The 22,613-nt window shown below is 40.7% G+C and overlaps 1 protein-coding gene across 13 annotated transcripts in view; it reads right to left on the bottom strand.

Annotated features, from left to right (window-relative positions):
• Positions 1-22,613, bottom strand: part of TENM3 (teneurin transmembrane protein 3) — a 651,480-nt gene that overhangs the window by 123,414 nt on the left and 505,453 nt on the right. For all 13 annotated transcript variants that reach the window (XM_070068313.2, XM_089325515.1, XM_070068315.2 and 10 more), the window contains one exon: positions 19,151-19,273. In XM_070068313.2, coding sequence (XP_069924414.1) covers positions 19,151-19,273 — 123 coding nt within the window. The remainder of the gene's footprint in view (positions 1-19,150; positions 19,274-22,613) is intronic.

Below are 22,613 nucleotides of genomic sequence, written 5' to 3'. Positions count from 1 at the left end.
AGAATCAGATAAGCGAGGCAGAGAAGGAGTAACAGGGCTATGTGAGGGAAAGGGAAGGATGGCTAAATTTAAGTTCTCACAAAGCTTCTTGTTTTTAAGGTGGGAGTGGGGAAGTGTGTGTGCGTGGAGTGGGCGGGAGAGAGAGTAAAGGAGTGCACAGGCTCCTGCCCACTTGCTCACTGCCTCCAATGACCTGGGCAAGGAGGGGACAGGGCCAAAGCTGGGAGCTGAGAACTTCCAGGTCTGCCATGTGGGTGGCAGGCACCCAATCTTTTGAGATGTTACAGCTGCTTCCCAGGGTCTGTATTAGCAGGAAGCTGGAATGGGGAGCCAGAGCTGGGCACGGAATCCAGGTACTGGTATGAGACACAGACATCTCAATGGTTGTCTTTACTCCAGGCTAATGGACCACCCTTCAAACAGTTTTGGATACAGGCTGTCACAACTTTCCTCTGAGTTTCAGTCATGGACAGCACACCGTGTCACTTCTCCCAGTGATCTTTAATGTGTAGCAACAAAAATTCTCTGCTCTTTCTACACGGCCTGGTTCTAGAAAACTTTCTTTCTGATATGGTGTTTTCCTTTTCCCTCTTTGCCAAGGTTCCTTCTCAATTACTCCAAGGGGGTAACTGATAGGAAAAGTTTATATTGTGTCATTAATTAGGTAATATAATCCCATTATCTTTTATGCACAAAAAGTTCTTCAAGGCTGAAAAACAGAATGAAATTGGGTAAATTATCCTTTATCAATTCAATCCTATCCAAGTGATAACAGAGTCGACCCACTACCGATTCTGTCTTAAAAAAAAAAAAAAAACTAAATCTGTCCTCCAGAGAAGTTGTTACTTCAAATTTGAGGGGACTTAACTTCGAACCTGAGAGCTGTACACTCTATAGAACAGAGGAGTCGTCTATCTTTGAAGAGTTATTAACTTAACACTGAGTTCACTTTTATTGAGTGTCTGCTAGGGACACAGAACTGAGAGAGAATAATAGAAATCATCCTATAAACCAAAGAGTAGAATCATAGAGATTATCTAGTCTGACTAGCAGAGCTTCTACCATCTGACTAGGGAGACAACATCCACAACTGAGAAATTAAATGATGCCCTAAAGCAATGCATGATTAAGGGACAGAGAAAGGCAAAACCATGCAGGCTGGAGGTTGAAGGGTTTCATAGCAGCGTTAAGTTTGGAGGTAGATTTTGAAGGACAAGTAGGAGAAGGTTTCTGAGTTGAGATAAACATCATGATAAACATGACAGCGGAACTGGGTGCTAGTGAGCAGACATATCCTTCTGGCTAGAAAAGGAATTCAGAAAACTGATTTGGGACCCCGAGAAACCTGGGTTGGAATCCTGGATTTGTCACTAAGCAGCTGAATGACCTCAAGGAAGATGCTAAGCTGTATGTGGGGAATGGGGAGAGTTCCGCAACCACTGGGCTACTGTAATGAAGACGCGAGGAATGATGAAGTGCTTGTTGCAGTGCTTGGCCTTTAGTAGGTACTGAATGAGTGGAAGACCCATTATGTCCCATGTCCTATATATATATATATATATATATACACACACACACACACACACATATACATATATATATATATAGTGCACCTATAAAGACATAAATTGAGCAATCAAAATGCCACTTATGGTAACTGGGAAATAAATATTGCATGGCTGAAATATTTGCAGAATTAAAAACTTGGCACTTAATGCATTTGTCTTGAGAGTAAAGGGATAAAAGGTGGGAAAGGAAAATGAGGTGAGTTTGTAGAGGGCCTTAAATACCAGGTTGAAAAATATGGTCTTTATACCCTGTGCTGGTAATCTGTTTTCAATTTGGTAAAACATTTGCTTTACCAAGAGGAGTCATAACGCCCTTTCCCTGGAAGATGTATATATTTATCAGCAACAGGTTACTGTGCAAGTCATTTACGGTATACTTTCAATAGAAACTTGAAGACGACTTATAGGTAATGCATTTCAGTGGCACAAAGGCAAGTGTTCTTTGTGTTGTGTGTGTATGTAATCAAGAGAGACAGAATTCAAGATTGCTGAGGAACCTGCCCTGTATCACGGGTGAGTAAGGCAGACGCCCAGTTTCTGGCTGACACAGTCTGGTGCACATCACAACACATTCACACCTACAGATACAGGTAAGGTTTGAGGGAGAGTATCCTGCAGTGAATGTCAGGAATGCCTTCCACCTGGGCTGCTGTATCCTACCAGGACACATGTGCTGAAGGTTGCAAAGGAAAGCCAAAGCTAAATGGACACCCATTACAGGTTCTGAGCAGGCTAAAGGTGAAGTGAAATCGCTGTTTCAAGACCTCCAAAATGCAGTCTTGTGGGAAGCCTGAAACAACGGATGCTATAGCTGCAGTAACGCAGGGATGAGGCAGACGGGGGCTGCACAGGAACTGTTAATAAAAAGTTGTTCTTTACATTGTCACTGCTCTCTCCTTTCTTAATGTCCATAATCACGGCAGTTAACTCTTCTGCTATCAGATCTATTTTTCTTGAGCCAATTTAACTATATAAAATGCTCCAAGGAATAACATTACAAAATTGGGTGATAGTAATCATTATAATGTTCCATGCGTCAACTCAGATTATAACCTGCTCATCCTTCATGAAAATTTTAAATATTTATAGTATTAACACAAATTCATTTAGAAAGTTGGAAAAAAATATATAATCCAATCACCCAGAGATTTTTTACTTTCTATCTAAAAAGACCTTTGTTTTACTCATAGAAATTTCTAAATATAAGAGATCAAGTTCTAGTTTGCATTTAGGATGAAGTATAAAACTACTGTTTTAAATTTGCCCCTTTCCTTTTATTTATTTATTTGAAAGGCAGAATGACAGAAAGAGAGAGAGAGATATCTCCATCTGCTGGTTCACTTCCCAAATGCTGTCAACAAGGTTGGACCAGGCCAAAACTGGGAGCCTAGAACTTAGTCCGTATCTCCCATGTGTATGGCAGGGACCCAAGAACTCAATCCATATTGCCCACATGCATGGCAGGGACCCAAGTACTTGATCCATCGCCTGCCAACTCCCAAGAGCAACATTAGCACAAAACTGGATCGGAAGCAGTGTAGCCCAGACTTGAACCAGGCACTCCGATTTGGGATGCGGATGTCCCAAGCAGTGGCTTAACTACTGTACCACAATGCCTGCCACCCCCCATTAGTCTATTTCAAATAAATAAGATGAACTAACTCACTGAAGCAAAAGAAAAAAGAATCTAGTGAGTTTATACTTTTAGGAAGTAAAGTTATACTTAATAATTAGGAATAATTAGGACCAATTTCCAGAAAATAAAAACAGTATTCTCCACATCAATTCATAATACATTCCTAGTAAGTTTTTGTCTTCTGGCTGACTTTCACATGAAAGAATTTTTAAAATGCTGATTACAGAAGTAGTCCTTTTCCACACTCAGAACAGTTAGTACACAGGTCCTACTTAAAATATGGATATAGTTCATATTTGGACTCGCTCAACCAGTGCACACATTTTTACATATGGTTATTAGTGTGTGAAGCTTCTGTAATCTAATCTCTCTGATGCTGATCCTATCTATTGTTGCTTTAAATGACTTTTGGTTTTAACAGCATACTTGTGCTTTGAAAATAAGCATAAAGCCCAGAATTTGTTTTCACCAAAAACATCATGTTTACCAAAAACATCAGCTTTGTTAACAGGTGATCAAGTTCTGACTTTTAGGAGTTAAGGTTTCATTATCTCAAAGTGTTTGACAGCTAGGCATGTTTTACTTTGTTCCTTTCTCCACATACTGATTTTGAGGGGTTATGATCTTTCTCACTGAAATGACAGGGGGACTCGTTGTGTCAGGAAGTGTGCCACCTTACAAAACAACCGATTTATAGTTTTTTTTTTTTTTCTCAGAAGAGTTCTTTCATTTGAAAAAAAAAATCACCAACAACCAACTTTGGATATGCTTGAATGGGATGGTACTAATTGTGATAATTTTTTCTCCCCTTAATGAAAAAGCCTAATTAAACCATGTGATCATAGAATCTAGGAGTTTAGTGTCCATGTAGGTCATCTAGTCCAGGGATCTTCAAACAGGGGTGGCCATACCCCCAGGGTTTATCTAGACCCTGGATCATGTTAAGGGGATTGATTTCCAGAAATGCAAGAACTTCAATGTGTATAATTCAAAGAAAATTTATTTATTTATTTACTTAATTAAATGGGGTGAAGGGCGAGAGAATATTCCACCTGTGAGTTCACTGCCCAAAGACCCATAACAATTTGGCTGGGCCAGCCCAATGCCAGGAGCCCTGAGTTCAACTGGTACTACCATTTGGGTGGCAGGAACTGAACTACTTGGGCCATCACCTGCTGCCTCCCAGAGTATACACGAGCAGGAAGATGGATGGGAAGCAGAGCAAGAGTCATACCCAGGGACTCCCGATGTGGGCTGCAGGCATCCCCAGCAGCGTCTCAACTGTTGCAGCAAACACCTGCTCTATCCATGTGTGGGCGTTTATAGTGGAGAGGCACACTTTCCACATGTCCAAAATCTTACTATGACACCCTATCTTGGAGCAGAAAGCTTCCAGTGTGCCAAGCAAAAGCAAAATTCACAGCACTTCTGTTGGCAAAGCATCTTTTATTCAAGACACCATTAGTCCAAGGTAGGGCTCCAGTGTCTTTCCCTTCTTTAGATGTATCTCCATCACAGGCAAAGGGTGGAGGTAACCATGGACACACAGGACTCTCGCCACACTTTGACATCAGACTTATCAAAGGGAGGGGGAACCGTTTTGTTTAGTGACCTGACCACAGATTTCCAACCACTGTCACAGAATACTTTTGTCCTGTAGAATTATGTCATAATGACAAAGAAAGCATCAGTAAAGTAAGAAACATTAAATGCAGCGATCCTTACTTATTCTAATTGTCAATGCTATGGCAAAGATTACTGCTTCATCTCTCTCCCTCTCTCCCTACAGCAGGAATCCAGGATTGAGATGGTTGTGACAAAATGGAGATTAATCTATTTGAACTGAAAAAGCTCAGACTTTCTTTGACAGAAGGTTTGATGCTAATGAGTGCTGCTTCTTCCAGTTAAATTATATAGCCAGTTTCCCCCGTAATTTAAATGGGCCAATGAAATAAACCTGAGGCATATGTAAGATGAGAGCATTCAAAAAATACTATAGTAGCAAAGGTGAATTAAAGTGAATAGTCCCATTTTCTACCCAATTCTGAGTGGACAAGATTAATCAAAGTGTTACTAAGTAAAACAACAGGTCTAATTAGTATTTGGCTAAACCTTGGCAAAGCCTTTTCTGGATACAGAAACTGAGGAGTGCATTGACTGAGTAATCTGCGTAAAAAATCCTTCTCAGAGTGGGTAGCTGCCCACCATTTGTGTTCAATAGAACCGAAGGAGAAATGTGATAGAACTGGCGGCGTGTAAATTACTAAACAGACTTTATGAGAAACAGATCACGATGTGATTTCTGTCACATAAATAAGGATCTCAAAGAACTGAAAAGTATTACTCTAACAAAACTCCTCCCATTCTCATGTATTTCACAGCCAAATTTCTACGTCACGTTTGTAAAAAAAAAAAAAAGGAATAGAAATGATACTGAACTTTGCTTTATTCTTATAAGTAATATTTATCTATAAATATATAAACAATTTGCATTTGTCTAATTCAGAGAGGGATGTTCAAAACATTTTCACATCTTGTTTCATAATTATCAAAATGTTTAACGTATTTATGTGATAAATAGGTTGTTTTCAGTGAACTGTGTAAACATAAGTCCACATAGAAGAAATCAAGTTTTTAACTACATTATTATATGATCTCAGGAAGGAAAAGAAACTTAAATTTGTATTTGCTTAGTGTGGAAGAACAGACAAGTGAAGATCACTAATCCACTCTGGTTTTACCGATGAAATACGAATCCCACCTCTAAGTGCCTGTCAACTTCTATTTGCTTCAAATCATTACTTTATTTAGAACGAGTTTACTTTGAATTAAAGTCTAAGAATGTGTCTCTTCTCCAAGGTAGACGCAGACCCGACCGCTTGCTGTCCTCGGTGACGCAGAGATGTCGGGACACGGCTGGTTTTTCTCTGCCTAAATCCACTGAAGCCACAGTGTGCCTTAGTGCAGCGTTCCCGCCTAACGCTCCGCCCTGAATGCCCAGGGACTAGGGATTCGTGAAGCGCTCTTGTCCTTTTAAATTCTGGACCGCTGCTTTCCTAGGGTCAGGGATCTTCTCTAATTTAGCCAAGGCAAGTGTGGTCATTCTTGCTAGTGTTTTCCAATGCTCTTTATTGACAGTAAGCATCCCTGGAAGTCAGCGAGCCACTGACATGGTTTGATAAACGTGTAAATGCCTGTGCAACCCCTTCCTCTGCCGCTCATCAGGACTCTTGGGTAAAAGCCTGGAGACCCAAGTCTTTCACCAGGTTTGAAACTGCAGAAAACCTTGGCTTCAGAGGGGATAAAAGGAGGGCCAGTTCCAGCGCTCCCATCCTCCCTCACTCAGCTCACCGTGTTCATACAGCCCGCCTCCCCCTCCCGCCTCGGCCTGTACTTGGGAACCATCACAGGAAACAAACACTAAGGTTGTCGCTAGGTCCTACCAAGAAAAAGTGGAGGGCAGGAGACAGGAGAACACAGGGCACTGTAGTCACCGCAGACACAAAGCTGGCCGCTTAGGAATACAACCCCTTAAAGAGTGAGATGCACAAACACAATAGGGTGTCATCTTGGAGGCTTTGTTTCAGCTCATCCTGTTGTGCCAGATGTGGGAGTCACTATCCGGCTGTTGACCTACTAACTGAGTTTTTCTTTCATCCCTAAGCATGTGTCACAACAATCTAAATGTCTTAAAACACAGCTGTCAGAGTGTGAGAGCATAAAGAGGCCCTGGACACAAGCAATTGTTTTTCCTTTCCCTAGGTGAGACCCAGTTCCTAAGAAAACACCCATTAAAGGAGCATCTCTGAGAAAGGAAAGTTCTTTGAATTCTAAGATGTATTTTATAAAAATGCTAACCAACCAGAACCGTTATAAGGACAAAACAGTATTTGCAATCATAGTGTTAAGTACCAGGTTCGATATCTGTTTGAAAAATACTTTATGACACCAGCAAATCACTGAGAGTTACAAAATACTAAATATTGTGCCATATATATTATGTATTTGTCACTTGCATGTGATGTCAGCAAACAAGCCTATTACGAAAATGGAAAGGCAGAAAAAAAAATACCATTGCAATAGTTTCAGTGCAGTTGCTGAGGATGGTAAATGAGAATGTGATTTTGAGTCCTACAGAGGCACTAACAATTAAGACATCAGGAAGCAAGGTTAGGCATTTATAGACGATCAATAGGCCAACCTCCAAATCCTCCAATGCTCTGACCTCCCCTTGGATCCATGCTCTGACTCTGAGACAACTGCATGCCACAGCTTACCCCTGTGGATGCAGGTGTGACAGCATACGGGAAAGAAAGCATGGCTACGTCGCAAAGTTTAATGGGCAAAATCAATATTGCATCTCATTAAGGAACTATCATATACTACAACACAAATGTTATAAATAAAACTGAGTGAAACTCAATGCTCTTGCAGACTGGGTAATCTCATTTCTTCATTCCCAGGTAATCTTTAATCTGCTATAAAATCTAACTTCCCTGAAGTTGTTTCGTAGTTGAAAAAACTGGTACATGGAGACCAATCTTGTTAAATTTAAAAAGCAACTGCGATTATTTTCTTTAAATGGGATGAGTTATGATTTTGCATACATACACATGCCTAGACTTTTGACATTTACTGATACAAAAGGAGTTTTTAAAAAAATTTTTTAATTGGAAAAATCATTTGCCATAGCATGAGCATTTGTCTCACTGGCTCTTTCAAATAAAGTTGGTGTTGAAGTATCTTGCTGTGGTGCTCCCTACTTTTCTTTACTGCACATTTTCTAATTCCTTGCACTGCTGGCTGGATTCCTGTCTTGCCTAGCAATTCACATGCTTTGGGAACTACTATGACTGCTCTTCTTTTTTTTTTCATTACTGTTATATTCCCAGAACCTTACTCACTGCATAGCACATAATACATGCTATTATTTATTGAAACATATGTAAAATGAATGAATATGATGCATTTAAAACAGATTAAGGATAAGATTCCTTTTACAATATCCACATAGTTAAAATAAAAATAACAAATGATGGGGATTTCTATTGTGCAGGAATGGGGAATCCTTCTTCTGCCAAGGGCCATTTGGATATGTATAACATCGTTCACGGGCCACACAAAATTATCAATTTAAAAATCAGCCTGCTGTAGATTTATTTATTTTTATTTTTTAAGCTGGCTGGATTTATTTTTTTTATTATTTTATTTAATGAACATAAATTTCCAAAGTACAGCTTATGGATTACAATAGCTTCCCCCCCCCGCCCATAACTTCCCTCCCACCCACAACACTCCCCTCTCCCACTCCCTCTCCCCTTCCATTCACATCAAGATTAATTTTCAATTATCTTTATATACAGAAGATCAATTTAGCATATATTAAGTAAAGATTTCAACAGTTTGCACCCACACAGAAACACAAAGTGTAAAATACTATTTGAGTACTAGTTATAGCATTAATTAAACACCTAAGAGTAATTGTGTATTAATTACAGAGTTCAACCAGTAGTTTTAAGTAGAACATAAAAAATACTAAAAGGGTAAAGTATTAAGTTCTTTTTTCTTTTTCTTTTTTTGTTATATAGTTTTTTTTTGTTTAATAAATGTGAATTTACAAAGTGCAACTTTTGTATTGTTGTTGCTGTAGATTTATTAAATTTCACATCCTACTCATGATTACCTCCGGAAGGCCAGACCAAATGATTTTTGCAGGCCTTATAATAATGGTCTGCAGCTTGGACATGCCCTACCACTGCTTTAGAGGATATTATTAATGCTAATTTAAGGCTCTATTTTTAAGAATTTCACTATAAACAATAAATATATAATCTTACATTGCAGAATAAGAACAAACTAATTACTGATACACACTGAATATATGTGTTTCCACCCTGGCTTCATACCGTACATGCATTACCTGATTTAAACCTCACTACTACCTTATGAAGAGACAGGAAGTTAGAGAGGGTAATTTGCTTAAAAGCAGCCAGCCTGCTGGTGGCAGAGCTTTCACTTTTTCTTTCTTTTTTTTTTTTTTTTTACAGGCAAAGTGGACAGTGAGAGAGAGAGAGAGAAAGGTCTTCCTTTTCCGTTGGTTCATCCCCCAAGCAGCCGCTACGGCGGCGCCCCGACCGAGACTAGAACCCGGTGTGCCGGCACCGCAGGCGGAGGATTAGCCTAGTGAACCGCAGCGCCGGCCAGAGCTTTCGTTTTCAACCATTGCTCTATACCAACATCTGCTTTGCATATGCTTTATGTAAGGCACTGTGCTGGCCCTATACATTCTCTGTATATCATATCATATCATTTAGGGGTACTTTTTTCATACATTTGGAAAAACACTTCATGAGCTGCTGCTGTAGGCCAATATTCGTGCTAAGAACTTAAGAGTAGTGGGAACACAGAAACAATCCTTAATCCTTGCCTTATACTTTGGCAAAGAAGGCATATAATAAACAGTAATAGTGATAACCACTATCATTTCCTAGGAATTTACTCTGTACTAGATATGATTTAAAATACTTACATTGAATACTCAAACCATTCTATGAGGTGAATACTATTAGTGCCTTTAAAAATTTTATTTATTTATTTGAGAGGCAGAGAGACAGAGATAGACATAGCAAGCATGCTCCTACCTGCTGGTTCACCCCCAGAGTGACCACAAAGGAAGGGGATGGGCCAAGGTTGAAGTCAGGAACCGGGCACTCAACCCAGGTCTCTCATGTGGGTGGCAAGAAGCCAACTCAATTACTTGAAGCATAACCACTGCCTACCATCTGCATTAGCAGGAAACTAGAGCCAAGAATGAAACCCACGTACTCTGACGTGAGACAAGTGTCTTGACTGGTAGGCTATGTCTGCCCCAGTGGAGAAAACTTAAGCACAAAGACTATTCCACATTGGGGTGCCTGGGTTCGATATCCAGCTTTAGCTCCTCACTTTACCTTCCTGCTAGTGCAGACCCTAAAAGGCAGGTGATGGCTCAAGTAACTGGGTTTCTGCCACTCACGTGGGAGACCTGGATTGAGTTCTCAGGCCTGGCTTTGAACCTGTTCCAGTATTGGCCACTGAAGGCATTTAGAGAGTGAACCAGCAGATGGAAGCAAACACACATGCACACACACACTCTCTCTTTCTCTCCATCCCTATCTCCCTTCCTCTCGAATAATTTCAGAAAAAAATCATAACTTGCCCCAAGTAACATAGGCATTCATGATCAGAATGAGGCTCAAGAGTTTATACTCTTTTTCTCTGTGCTATATTGTCATTGTATTATGTATGCTGTGATGAACAGACTGTGGAGCGTCACTTAAAGGGATGCAACTAGAATCGAGATCACTGAAGGAAGGGGTCAGGTAATGTATTGCTATCTCAAATCTGTGTGTGAAAAATAGATGAGAAAGACTGGAGACGGCCCAGACAGAAAGGAGCTGCTATCACCTAGGTGGGAGATGATGGAATTCAAAATAGATTGCAGGGGCTGGCATCTCGTGTGGGTGCCAGTTTGTGTCCACTTCTGAATCAGATCCCTGCTAATGGCCTGGGAAAAGCAGTGGACGATGGTCCAAGTGCTTGAGCCTCTGCTATCCATGTGGGAGACCTGGATGAAGCTCCTGGCTACTGGCTTTGGATGGCCCGGCCTGACTCTGGCAATTGCAGCCATCTGAGAGTGAACCAGTGGATGGAATCTCTCTCTCTCTCTCTTGCTCTCGTTCTCTCACTCCCTCTCTCAGTGTAACTCTGACTTTCAAATAAATAAACAAACCTTTAAAAACAAAAGACATTATGGAGGTGGAATTGACTGGGAGGTGGAAGGGTGGGAGGGTCAAACATGATGACATTTCCTTATGAGAACTCCCTGAAAGAGGCAAATTTTGAAAGAAAGATGATGTGGCAAAAAAATCTATCTTCCATGTCAGGTGTCCTTGTGCAAGACGGCCTTGTCATTTTCTTGGGAGTTTAATTCCCCTTCCCATGAATCTAAACTACTTAGTGACTTTTTGACCAAAGGAAGGAAACTGACATCCTAGACTGTCCAATACTGGGTTATAAGAAGTTCTAGAATCTCCTGTCTGGGTCTCTTGGAACATTTCGCCTGGCGACACTTCTATGTAGAATCCAATGACATATTCTGGGATGCCAAAGTCTCATGGAAGGCCATGTTTAGGTGCCCTCAATGACAGCCACAGTTGAGGTTCAAGAACTATAAGGGATAATAAACTCTTTTCTGGACGCTGAGTTTTGTTATGGTTTATTTTCCACAATAGATAATTGAAGCAGTTTTAGACTCGTGCGGTTTCAGATGCTTGGAAGACACCCAAGTGGAGATGTTCCAAAGCAACTTGGACAGATTTTATGTAGTTGGTGTCCGGAGCGGAAAAGAGAGATCTATGTTGGGCTTATTGATTTGGGAGTCAACAGCACAGAGAATGTAACTGACACAAGAAGAGTCAGGACAGAACACAGAGGGATTATATTGTGAGAGGACAAAGAACTAAGAGACACCAACGTTTAGGGATCCAATAGATGGGGATGGGCCAAGTAAGCAAAGACATCACTGCCGAAATAATCAGGAAGAAAATCAAGGTGAATGTGCTGTCACAGAAGCTAGGGAAAGATTATTTTAATTAGGAAGGAGAGGTTAACTATTCAAGCTCCCAAGAACTCAACTATGATAAAGAGTGAAAAGTATTCACTGACATACTAATAGACAACTCTGGAAGACATCGGTTTCAGTGAGTGGTGTCACCAGAGCACAGTTCTGAGAAAGGAGTATGGCAGAAGCCAGACTGCAACAGGGGCAAGTGGAAGGTAAAGAAATAAACACAGTTCATGGAGGTTTCTGTTCCAGAGGGCTGGGTACAGGAAGGAAGAACGGGTAGAGCTGCAGTAGAAGGCCCAGTGTGGGGATTTTTTTTTTCACCCCAAGATGTGAGAAACCTTGGAATGCTCAAATGTTGACTGGAAAGTGCCAGTAGAGTGGAGACATTCTCAAGATGCAGCATGGGGTCAGGAATAACCATGGGGCAGGTGTTCGGCACAACAGTCAAGTTGCTACTGGCGATGCCTACACTGCACTATCAGAGTGCGTGGTTCACAACCTGGCTTCTCCACTTTCAAGTCAACTACTGCTAATACACACACTGTGAGGGAACAAGTGATGGCTCAAGTACTTGGGTCACTGCTACCCAGGTGGGAGACTTGGACTGAGTTCTGGACTTCTGGCCTCATCCTGGTCTAGTCTTGGCTGTTGTGGATATTTGGGGAGTAAACCAGCAGAGAGATGGATCTCTGTATTTCTCTCTTTCTCTCAAAGCATGGTGGGGCAGAGTGGGTGGGAAGAATACCCATGGAATGATTAAGTTTGAATAAGGGGAGAAAATGGTGAAAGAATGCATACACACAGAGGAAATTAGAGTTCCTTCTGTAGCTTTCTGTATTTTTGTTGAATAGGATGCAACATAATCTGCTAATAAAGAGGTGTTTTTTAATACACTAGGAACATTTGAAATAAATGTTGAGAGTATAGGGGAGAGAAGTTTGCAAAGGGAATAAGATCCCCAGACTGCTGAAGCTGGTGAGCAAATAGATGTGTATTATTATTATTATTATTATTATTATTAATTTATTTGACAGGTAGAGTTACAGACAGTGAGAGAGAGACATAAAGGTCTTCCTTTACGTAGGTTCACCCTGCAATGGCCGCAGCGGCCGGCGCAATGCGCTGATCCGAAACCAGGAGCCAGGTGCTTCTCCTGGTCTCCCATGCGGATGCAGGGCCCAAGCACTTGGGCCATCCTCCACTGCCTTCCCGGGCCACAGCAGAGAGCTGGACTGGAAGAGGAGCAACCGGGACTAGAACCCAGCGCCCATATGGGATGCCAGAGCCGCAGGCGCAGGATTAACCTAGTGCGCCATGGCACCGGCCCCAAAGATGCGCATTATTATGACTTCCTCTCTGTACATGAGAAAATTGGGGTCAAAGAGGTTGAACAATTTGCTCAAAGTTACAAAGTCAACAAATGAAGGAGCCAGGATTTGAGTACAGGCGTGAGTCCTTCTTTTCAGAATGCAAAGCTAAACGAATGCTTTGTTCCTGGGGAATAATTTTCATTTCTGAAATGAGACTGATGTTTGAGTTACAAACCTCATTCTTCCCTCCTCCTTCATTTTGTCACATTCCATGAGTTTTGCCTGAGACCCCTAGACTTCTGCTATATTATCTTTCTAAAATTTTTAGTCAAAGAAGATTTCAAGTGCAGTCAGTAAAGTATTCTGGCATTTAATAGAAATTCTTCTTTTAGCTATGAAATATCATTTAGAGACTTTAATTGAGATTACTTTAAAGGTAAGAGGAGAGTTTACCGAACCCTTTTAATCCTTAGAATTCTATTTACAAAATTAGAAAATAGAACTGCATAAATAAGAATTTTGCATTTGAGGCTGTGAAGTCATATCCTCATTACGCTCAGCATAGTTAATTCCCCTAGTGAGCTTTCTTCAGAATTCTAAACCTTTCTTAAGGGTTGCAATCTCCTGGAATTTCTAAAGAAATGATGTGATCTGTTTCTCTGAAGAGCTCACAAAACCGAAGTATGTAGTGGGTGATGGGGCATGGATACTGCATGTTCATCATGGGCCCTAAAATCAGTGGTTTTTAGGTACCTCTCTTCTTGCAAAAAGACTCTCCTCAAGCCTCCCTGTATCCTAAGTCTGCAAGTATTTAGGAAACAGGTAGTAAGAACCTTTATGTGGAAAAACGGAAATAAGAATTTCTTGCAATTCAGGAGTTCATGGGCTACTGGAAAAATAATACAGAAGAGGGGCCGGCGCTGTGGCATAATGGGTTAATGCCCTGGCCTGAAGTGTCACCATCCCATATGAGCGCCAGCTCTAGTCCTGGCTGCTCCTCTTCCAAATCAGCTCTCTGCTATGGTCTGGGAAAGCAGTAAAAGATGGCCCAATTCCTTGGGCCCCTGCACCCGTGTGGGAGACCTGGAAGAAGCTCCTGGCTCCTGGCTTTGCTAATAGGCGCAGCTCCGGCCATTGCGGTCATCTGGGGAGTGAACCATCAGATGGAAGATCTCTCTCTGCCTCTCCTCTCTCTGTGTAACTCTGCCTTTCAAATAAATAAATCTTTAAAAAAATAAAAAATAAAAATAAAAATAATACACAAGAAATGTTTAGGTCATATTTTGGATAAGGGCTGAGCCCAGAAAGAGCTTTCCCCCAAATCCCCAGCCCCTTTTTAATGACAGGTTCTGCCTACAAATCCCCTAGTGCAGGCTGGAGAGAACCCCTTCTCCTCTGGTGCAACTGAATGATGCTGGGGCATTTGGCAACCGTCCTCCACGTGGGATATTCCTTCCATGGCTGGGAAGATGGTGGTTTGAATGCACGGGGACACAGTTACTCTATAGGCACACATCAACTGCATGCAATGCTCTTTAAGATCATGTGGAGGCCTTCAGTCCCGCTTAGAGAACCAGTCTATCAGAGCTGTGGTTCTGAAATGCAGGCCACAATCCTTTGCAAACTATCAAGTTATTTTAGTAGGTTATGACTAGCATTTGTTAAAAATGGGCACAACTGGGAGTGGGTTAAGCTGCAGTCTACAGTGCCAACATCCCATATGGGCCTCAGTTTGAGTCCCAGCTGCTCCACTTCTGACCCAGCTCCCTGCTTATGGCCTAGGAAAGCAGTACAAGATGGCCCAAGTGCTTGGGCCCCTGTATCCATGTGGGAGACCCAGAAGAAGCTCCTGGCTCTTGGCTTCAGATTGCCCCAGTTTGGCCACCGCAGTCATTTGGGGAGTGAACCAGAGGATGGAAGACCTCTCTGTTTCTAACTTTGCCTTTCAAATAAAAAAAAAAAAAACTTAAAAAAAATGGACACAGCAATAAAATGGGAAATGAAATATTAGGGTGCATTTAACAAAATAAGGACAATATTCTGTGAAATATTTCAGATAGATGTATGTGTATGGTGGTTTGATATAAAATGTTTTCCTTATTGCAGTCATGGTCAATAAGTTTCTGTTTTAGAGGACTCCATTCCATAGGATTTCTGTTTTAGAGGACTCCATTCCATAGGATTTCTTAAAAAAAAAAAAAATGACTTATTTGAAAGGCAGAGTTGGGGGTGGGGGAGAGAGGGAGAGAGAGAGAGAGAGAGGGAGGGAGGGAGAGAGGGAGGGAGGGAAAGAGAGAGAAGGAGGGAGGGAGGGAGGGGGGAGGGAGAGAGGGAGGGAGGGAGAGAGGGAGATTGATTGATCTTCTATCTGCTGATTCACTCCCCAGATGGCTGCAACAGCTAGGTCTGGGCCAGACTGAAGTGAAGAGTTTCTCCTCAGTCTCCTGCAGGGGTGGCAGGGGCCCAAGCCCTTGGGCCATCTTCTACTGCTTTTCCAGGCACATTAGCAGGGAGCTGGATCAGAACTGCAGCAGAGGGATACCCACTCTGCAGGCAGTGGCTTTACTGCTACTGCACAAGTTAGCTCCTCCTTAGAGATTTCTGAAGCCACATTCATGTGATATTCTTCTAAATTTCTGAAGTTGATGTGATCCTAGACAGTGTATTCCAGGGATCCTAAACTGTTTTCACAGATCTTAATGTCTGTGCACTTTGCCCTGAGTTACCAATAAATAGGTAGGAGCTAGCATTTTAATATGGGCTTGTGTGAGCTGAGGAATGCTGATGAGAGTGATGGCATTCCCTGGCAAAACTCAAGGAGCAACCAGGAGGCTGCGGGAATACCTCTCAGTCCACAGCTTTCACAGGGTCATGCTTTTCAAGTACTGTGAAACCGATCGGCCACGCTGTACTTTCACTTTGATCGTAATAAAAGGTTGGGATGTTGTAAAATAAATAAAACATCCCTAAGACACATTTATTTCTTCAGTATAATTAAATTCTCTACATGTGTGGTTAATAAGGACAACAGGAACTTCACTGTAAGAGACAGTCTAAATTTAAATCAACAAAAAAACTAAAAAGAAGTACTGATGATTTCTGATCATGGTTAATTGACCTTTTATATGCATGCTATCAATATATATAAAAAATAAAAATACTTGTTTAAGGCAATTAAAATTTAGTTAATTAGAATTTCTGACCTACAGTTTCAACTAGAAAAACTTTTCTTTGCTTCACTTTAATCCATGGCACAGTGACCGCCACTGTCTGCTTCTGACATGCTGACACATCACTCATCAGCTCCTAGCTCTTGGGAAACATGTGGGTCTTTGTTATGAAAAGGCTTTTATGGGAGAGGAGGGCCTTCATTATTATTATGAAAATCTAAGGTCTTGGGAAATTCCTTAACCTCCCTGAGGAAGAAGAGATGTACTAAAGGATTGCTGTTAAATAAAAGAAAAGAAGATGGGAAGGCAAAGAACAAAACAGCATTAAAAAGAGTTAGTCACAGTAAATGGAAAGATGTAAAATAGCAGCTTATAAGAGGGCAGTTCCGTTGGTACAGACAAATGGAATTAAAAGGTAAGTTTATCCTGGTTTGAAAAGATGTTTTAAAATAATTATTTATTGGGGCCCATGCTGTGGCGTAGTGGGTAAAGCCGCCACCTGCAGTACCAACATCCCATATGGGCACTGGTTTGAGTTCTGGCTGCTCCACTTCTGATCCAGCTCTCTGCTATGGCCTGGGAAAGCAGTGGAAGATGGCCCAAGTCCTTGGGCCCCTGCACCTGTGTGGGAGACCCTGAAGAAGCTCCTGGGTCCTGGCTTTGGACTGTCTCAGCTCCGGCCACTGTGGCCGTCTGGGGAGTGAATTAGCGGATGGAAGACCTTTTTCTCTCTCTGCCTCTCTGTAACTCTGCCTTTCAAATAATAAATAAATCTTTGAAAAATATTTACTTATTTGAACAGGAGAGAGAGAGAGACAGGCAGGCAGGCAGGCAGATATCATCTTCCATCTGCTGGTTCACTCCCCAAATGGCTACAACCACCAGGTCTGGGCCAGGCTGAAACCAGCAGTGAGGATGTGAGGATTCCATCCAGGTCTCCCACAGGGTGGCAAGGGCCCAAGTACTTGGATCATTTTCTGATAACTACACACACCAGCAGGAAACTGGAAGTAGAGCAGCTGGGACTTGGACTGGCACTCTTTTTGGGGTGCTGGCATTGTAGATGGCAGCCTAATCTGCTTTAAAATGTTGGTCCCTGGTACAAAATTTTTTGAAATCTAGGGGTATTTTCTTTATAATGTCTGCTTTCCATGAACTTTAAAAAATTTATTTGAAAAGCATGTAGACAGAGACAGATAAAGTGAGATCACTCCCCAAACACCTGCTACAGCCAAAGCTGTGCCAGGATGGAGCCAGGAGCCTGGAACTGAATCTAGGTCACCCCTGTGGGTGGCAGGGATCCAGGCAGGGACCCAAGTATTTGAGCTACTACCTGTTGCCTACCAGGGCACACATTAGCAAGAAGCTGATTTGGAAGCAGAGGCAGGACTCAAACCCCAGCACTTCTGATATGGAACTTGGATGTTCCAAGCAGCATTTTAACCACAGATAAATGCTCATTACTCTATGAACTTTTTGAATACCTCCTAGTACATATGCATGCATTTCAAATGTTCTTTGCACCAAAATAAACTTACCTTTTAATTTGATTTCCTATGAATTTTTTCAAGTACACTTATTAAATGTACAATAGCTTCTTTCTAGTCTTGCAAAGAAACCAGGGGCGGGCTGGCACGGTGGCTTAGCAAGTAAAGCCACCACTTGCAGTGTGCCGGTATCCCATATGGGTGCTGGTTCAAGTCCTAGCTGTTCCAATTTTGATCTAGTGCTCTGCTATGGTCTGAGAAATCAAGAGAAGAGGGCCCAAGTCCTTGGGCCTCTGCACCCATGTGGGTAACCTGGAAGAAGCTCCTGGCTCCTAGCCTTGGATTGGCCCGCTCTGACCACTGTAGCTGTTTATGGAGTGAACCAGCTGATGGAAGACTTTCTATCTCTCTCTTTTTCTGCCTCTCTGTAACTTTGGCCTTCAAATAAATCAAATAAATAAGTCTTAAAAACAAAAAAAGAAACCGATGACAACAAGATAGACATAATTGGTACCCAAATAGAATATAAATCTACTACATAAAAAGAAACAAGGAGGAAGAAGAGGTAGGAAAATGTTTAGAGGCAAACTATTTATCAGGAGAAAGCAGTGTCTTGATCAGGCTGCCTTGAGATATAAAATATTGTGATATTTTGCAAAAAGTGAGAGGACAACAGTGCCAAAATCTCTATGTATATGTGTGTGTATATATAATGTACATAATACATAATATATATTTTATATATACACATATACAGATATGCATATAATATAAATATACATGTGAACGTATACATTTTTCTGAGTGTTTATGTTGAAAAAATGAAATACAGCATTCTACAACCACTTGAATTTCATTCTTAATTTAAAACCAGTAGATTTCAAAGACTGACAGCTTAAAGAACAAACTCCCAAAGTTTTAAAGAAAGGGCAACCGGAAGGTCAACAAATTATTCTGTTCTCATGTATTTTGTATTTAAAAGGTTGTATAAGAAAATTAATATAGTACTCCAATTTCATACACAAGTTGACTGAAGAAAAATATATTCAAGGTGATATATGATATATATAAGAGATGAATTATAATCTACTTGTAGAGTAAAAATGAAACAATGTATACTTGTAAGAAGGAACGGCAGGCATAAAAATCTAGCTATCAAATCATAAGGCAGAAAGTCATATTATTCTTATAGAAATGTGAATTTTCAACATTTCAAGTAAGTTAATAACAAAACTCTCACAAAAAGATGTTATGTGTAATTTCAAAGCCTTTCTTTCTCCCATATAAATCAGATATAAGCATCAATAAAAATAAATTTATGGAAAAAGGACGTTAAAAGTAAAGCACAGGATACATAATCATTTCTCTTACCACTGTCGCCAGAAGGTAATGATACTGTGTTTGTTGGCATGGTATCAGAATTCACTTTTCCATTTTCAAATGTATCATTTTCAGTCTGCTGTAACTGCCAGTTGAGGCCAAATAGATGCATTGCTAGGGATAAAGAATACAAGTTGTTTAAAGGTCTGCTACTTTTAGCTGCAAGAGCAAATGTAAGCATGTTTTTAACAGGAGTCACACATAAAATTAAAGTTTTCATTTTTGGAAATGCCAAAGATAATTGCACAATAAAAAATCGTGACACAGAATGCTTTTCAAACAAATGCAATTTATAAGGAATACAGTGCTGTATGGCAGCATTTAATAATGACTTGACATCACTCAGTTAATCGATACCAGAAAACTTAAGAACAAATCATTAGTTGCTCTAATTCGCCTGCGTTCCACTTCTTACCATCATCTCGGGAAGTGTCAGGATGCTCTGTAATAGTATTTGTCAAACTTGCTTGACCACAGATTACTTGGAAATTTACAACACTGTGGTGCAATACCTACAGGCTCTCAGGAGACCCCACTGTATTGAGATGAAGGTGAAAGCAAACAGTGATTCACAGATGAATCTGTGAGGAAATGAAATGAGCAGAATGGGTCCAGATACGCAAAGCACAATAGAATTTAAACATCCTAAATTTGGCATGAATCATTTTTGAATTTATAACATATAACAGTAATTGCAAGCATCAAATAACATGTATCTGTGTCAGGTAATTTCATGTGAGCTCTGATGTGGGGACAATATTTTCATATATATTAAAAAACCCAAAAAGCTTTATTAATTTTATTTAAAACATTTAGAAAACATAAATTTAACTACACATTCATAAATGTAATCTAGTTTAAACATATTACCTATTTTTTAATTTAAAATATCTAGAATATGTTACTGTGATATGAACCATCAACACTTACTAAGCATCAACACAGAATACAATTTAGAAATCCATCCATGAGGAAGGCTGAATATCCACAGTGAACACAAGCAATGAATTATACTATCACAAAGAGAGACTTGTGTTGCCAGGTTTTGCCATTACTTTACTCATTATTACATGCTGGAATTTACCAGAGAGATAAGGAAAGAGAGAACTGCTATGCAAGTACTGCTGGTGGCAGCGTGCCTTTATTAAATATCCAACCAATCTAGGAATACAATTAAATTGGCACCATAGAAAGAGCAAGGACTTTGGATGAAGTTAGATTTTGGTTCAATGCTTAGTGTAAGATTCAACCATGCACAAATTATGTAACACTGCTTAAAACACTAGGTTCAAGTGAAAAAAATGAGGCTTGTTAAGTCAATCTTTGTAAGGCATCTGAGGATGGCTGGCACTTAGCAAGACAACTCTGACCAGATGGACACTTTATTCATTCTGGACTCCAGATGACTGACCTATTTGGAGTCACCTGACCAGATCAAGGCACCTCTCAATAGTCCATTCTGTCCGCAAAGTTCCCCCACCCACTGTAAAATGCCCATTAGTCTCTCAGATAGTAGCTGTTAACTTCTTGGAGAAATCTACTCTGTGACTGCATTGAGGCATCTTTCCTATGACTGTTCCAGCTCACTTTGGCATCCCCATTTGTATTATCTGCATAAATATGTAGGAGGATACAGTGCCTGAGACCTGCCGGGCCTCAGTAAGTACCTGCAAAGTCAACCAAAGTTTGACAACTTCTATTTTCTCAGATTTAAAAATGCATGAGATCACCACTGTGGATAAAAATACTGTAACTTAAAGGATAAGGTAATAAATATAAAATATGTAAATAGCTATGAATGGATAACATACTTGGATTACTAATAATTAATGACAGGTTGGCACTGTCACCTGCAGGACCAATATCCCATCTGAGTGCTGGTTCAAGACCCAGCTGCTCCACTTTCGATCCAGCTCTCTTCTATGGCCTGGGAAAGCAGTAGAAGACGGCTGAAGTGCTTGGGCCCCTAAACCAGAGTGGGAGATCAGGAAGAAGCTCCTGGCTCCTGGCTTCAGATTGGCCCAGCTCTGGCCATTGCAGCCATTTGGGGAGTGAACCAGCAGATGGAAGAGCTCTAGCTTTCTGTAACTCTGCCTTCCAAATAAATAAATAAATAAATCTTTAAAAAAAAATCAATGACTCCTTTAAGTATATTGCTGTACAAAAAACAGTTCAGTGAAATTCCACTATTACTATATATAACTGGTGTCATTTTTAAAATTCAAGAGTTTTTGGGTTTTCTATTATCAGCCCCACATTCTTTTGTTAGTAATACCTGACTGACAAAAAAGGATGTTTTAGTAAGCAAGATAGTATAGATAACAAAATACATAAGTAGCTCCATCTACCTTGCACATCCGTAAGTTTTATATATATGCAAACTTCTTGCTTAAATTATATTCTATTAGAAATTCATTCTAAACTCTGATTTTTCATGGATTAAAATACAGGTTATTGAATTCTTGAATTTACAGGTTGTCATCTTGTAAAGAGCCATAATTTCATATGCCATTTGCATTAAATTATGTAGCTTTTTTTTTTTTTTTTAGTTTATTTGAAAGGCAGAGTTACAGGGAGGTAGGGAGAGACAGAGAGAAAGATCTTCTGTCTGCTGATTCACTCCCCAGTTGGCCACAAGGTCACAGGTGAGTCAATCTGAAGCCAGGAGCTTCTTCTGGGTCTCCCATGTGGGTGCCGGGGCCCAAGCAGTAGGGCCATCTGCTACTGCTTTCCCAGGCACATTAGCAAGGAGGTGGAGCAGCCAAGACTCGAACTGGCACCCATAAGGGATGCTGGTACTGCAGACAGTGGCTTTACCTGCTATGCCACAGCGCAGGGCCCCCAGGAGCTTTCTATGCATTTCTTGCTTCATACATTTTTCAAGGTTTCATATATGTCAGCAATGTTTAAAGAAACTAATTGAGATAGTTCTGCATTCAGAAGTTTGAAAGACATACTTTGGCGTAGCAACAATAAATACGAACAATCGCTAACTTGCAATGGTTCATTTTAGGACGTCAACTTTATGATGCTACGAAAGCAACAGACATTCAGCAGTAACCTTCCCTCAAATTCTGAATCGTGATCTTTTCATGGGCTATTGGTATGCAGTATGATCCTCTCTTGTGACACTGTGCAGTGGCAATGAGCCCCCAGCAGGTCTGCCATCACAGGGGAACAACCCATTCTCTACAGTGCACTGCGCTGCTAGGCTGTGAGGTGGGGGTTAGGTGGATTACGTGCATTTTCAACTTACGAGTGGTTTAGCCTCATAGTCAGTTGAGAAGCATGTGTACTCCACACAGGGTCAAGTTCCCATGGAAAATAATTTATCATCATCCTGATCTTTCAGCAGAAAGTTTTCTTGAATGATAGATTTGCTCCTATTATTGGGTTTCATACAATTTAAAGAGAAGAGACAATCCATGGGACTGCACACAGATGTTAAATATTT

This window comes from Oryctolagus cuniculus, chromosome 2 (genome assembly GCF_051225735.1).
Source record: "Oryctolagus cuniculus isolate XC-2025 breed Fujian yellow rabbit chromosome 2, ASM5122573v1, whole genome shotgun sequence".
In the NCBI taxonomy this organism is placed as follows: Eukaryota; Metazoa; Chordata; class Mammalia; order Lagomorpha; family Leporidae; genus Oryctolagus; species Oryctolagus cuniculus.
Note: the sequence above shows the minus strand (reverse complement) of the source record. Positions and strands in the feature narration are given on the sequence as shown.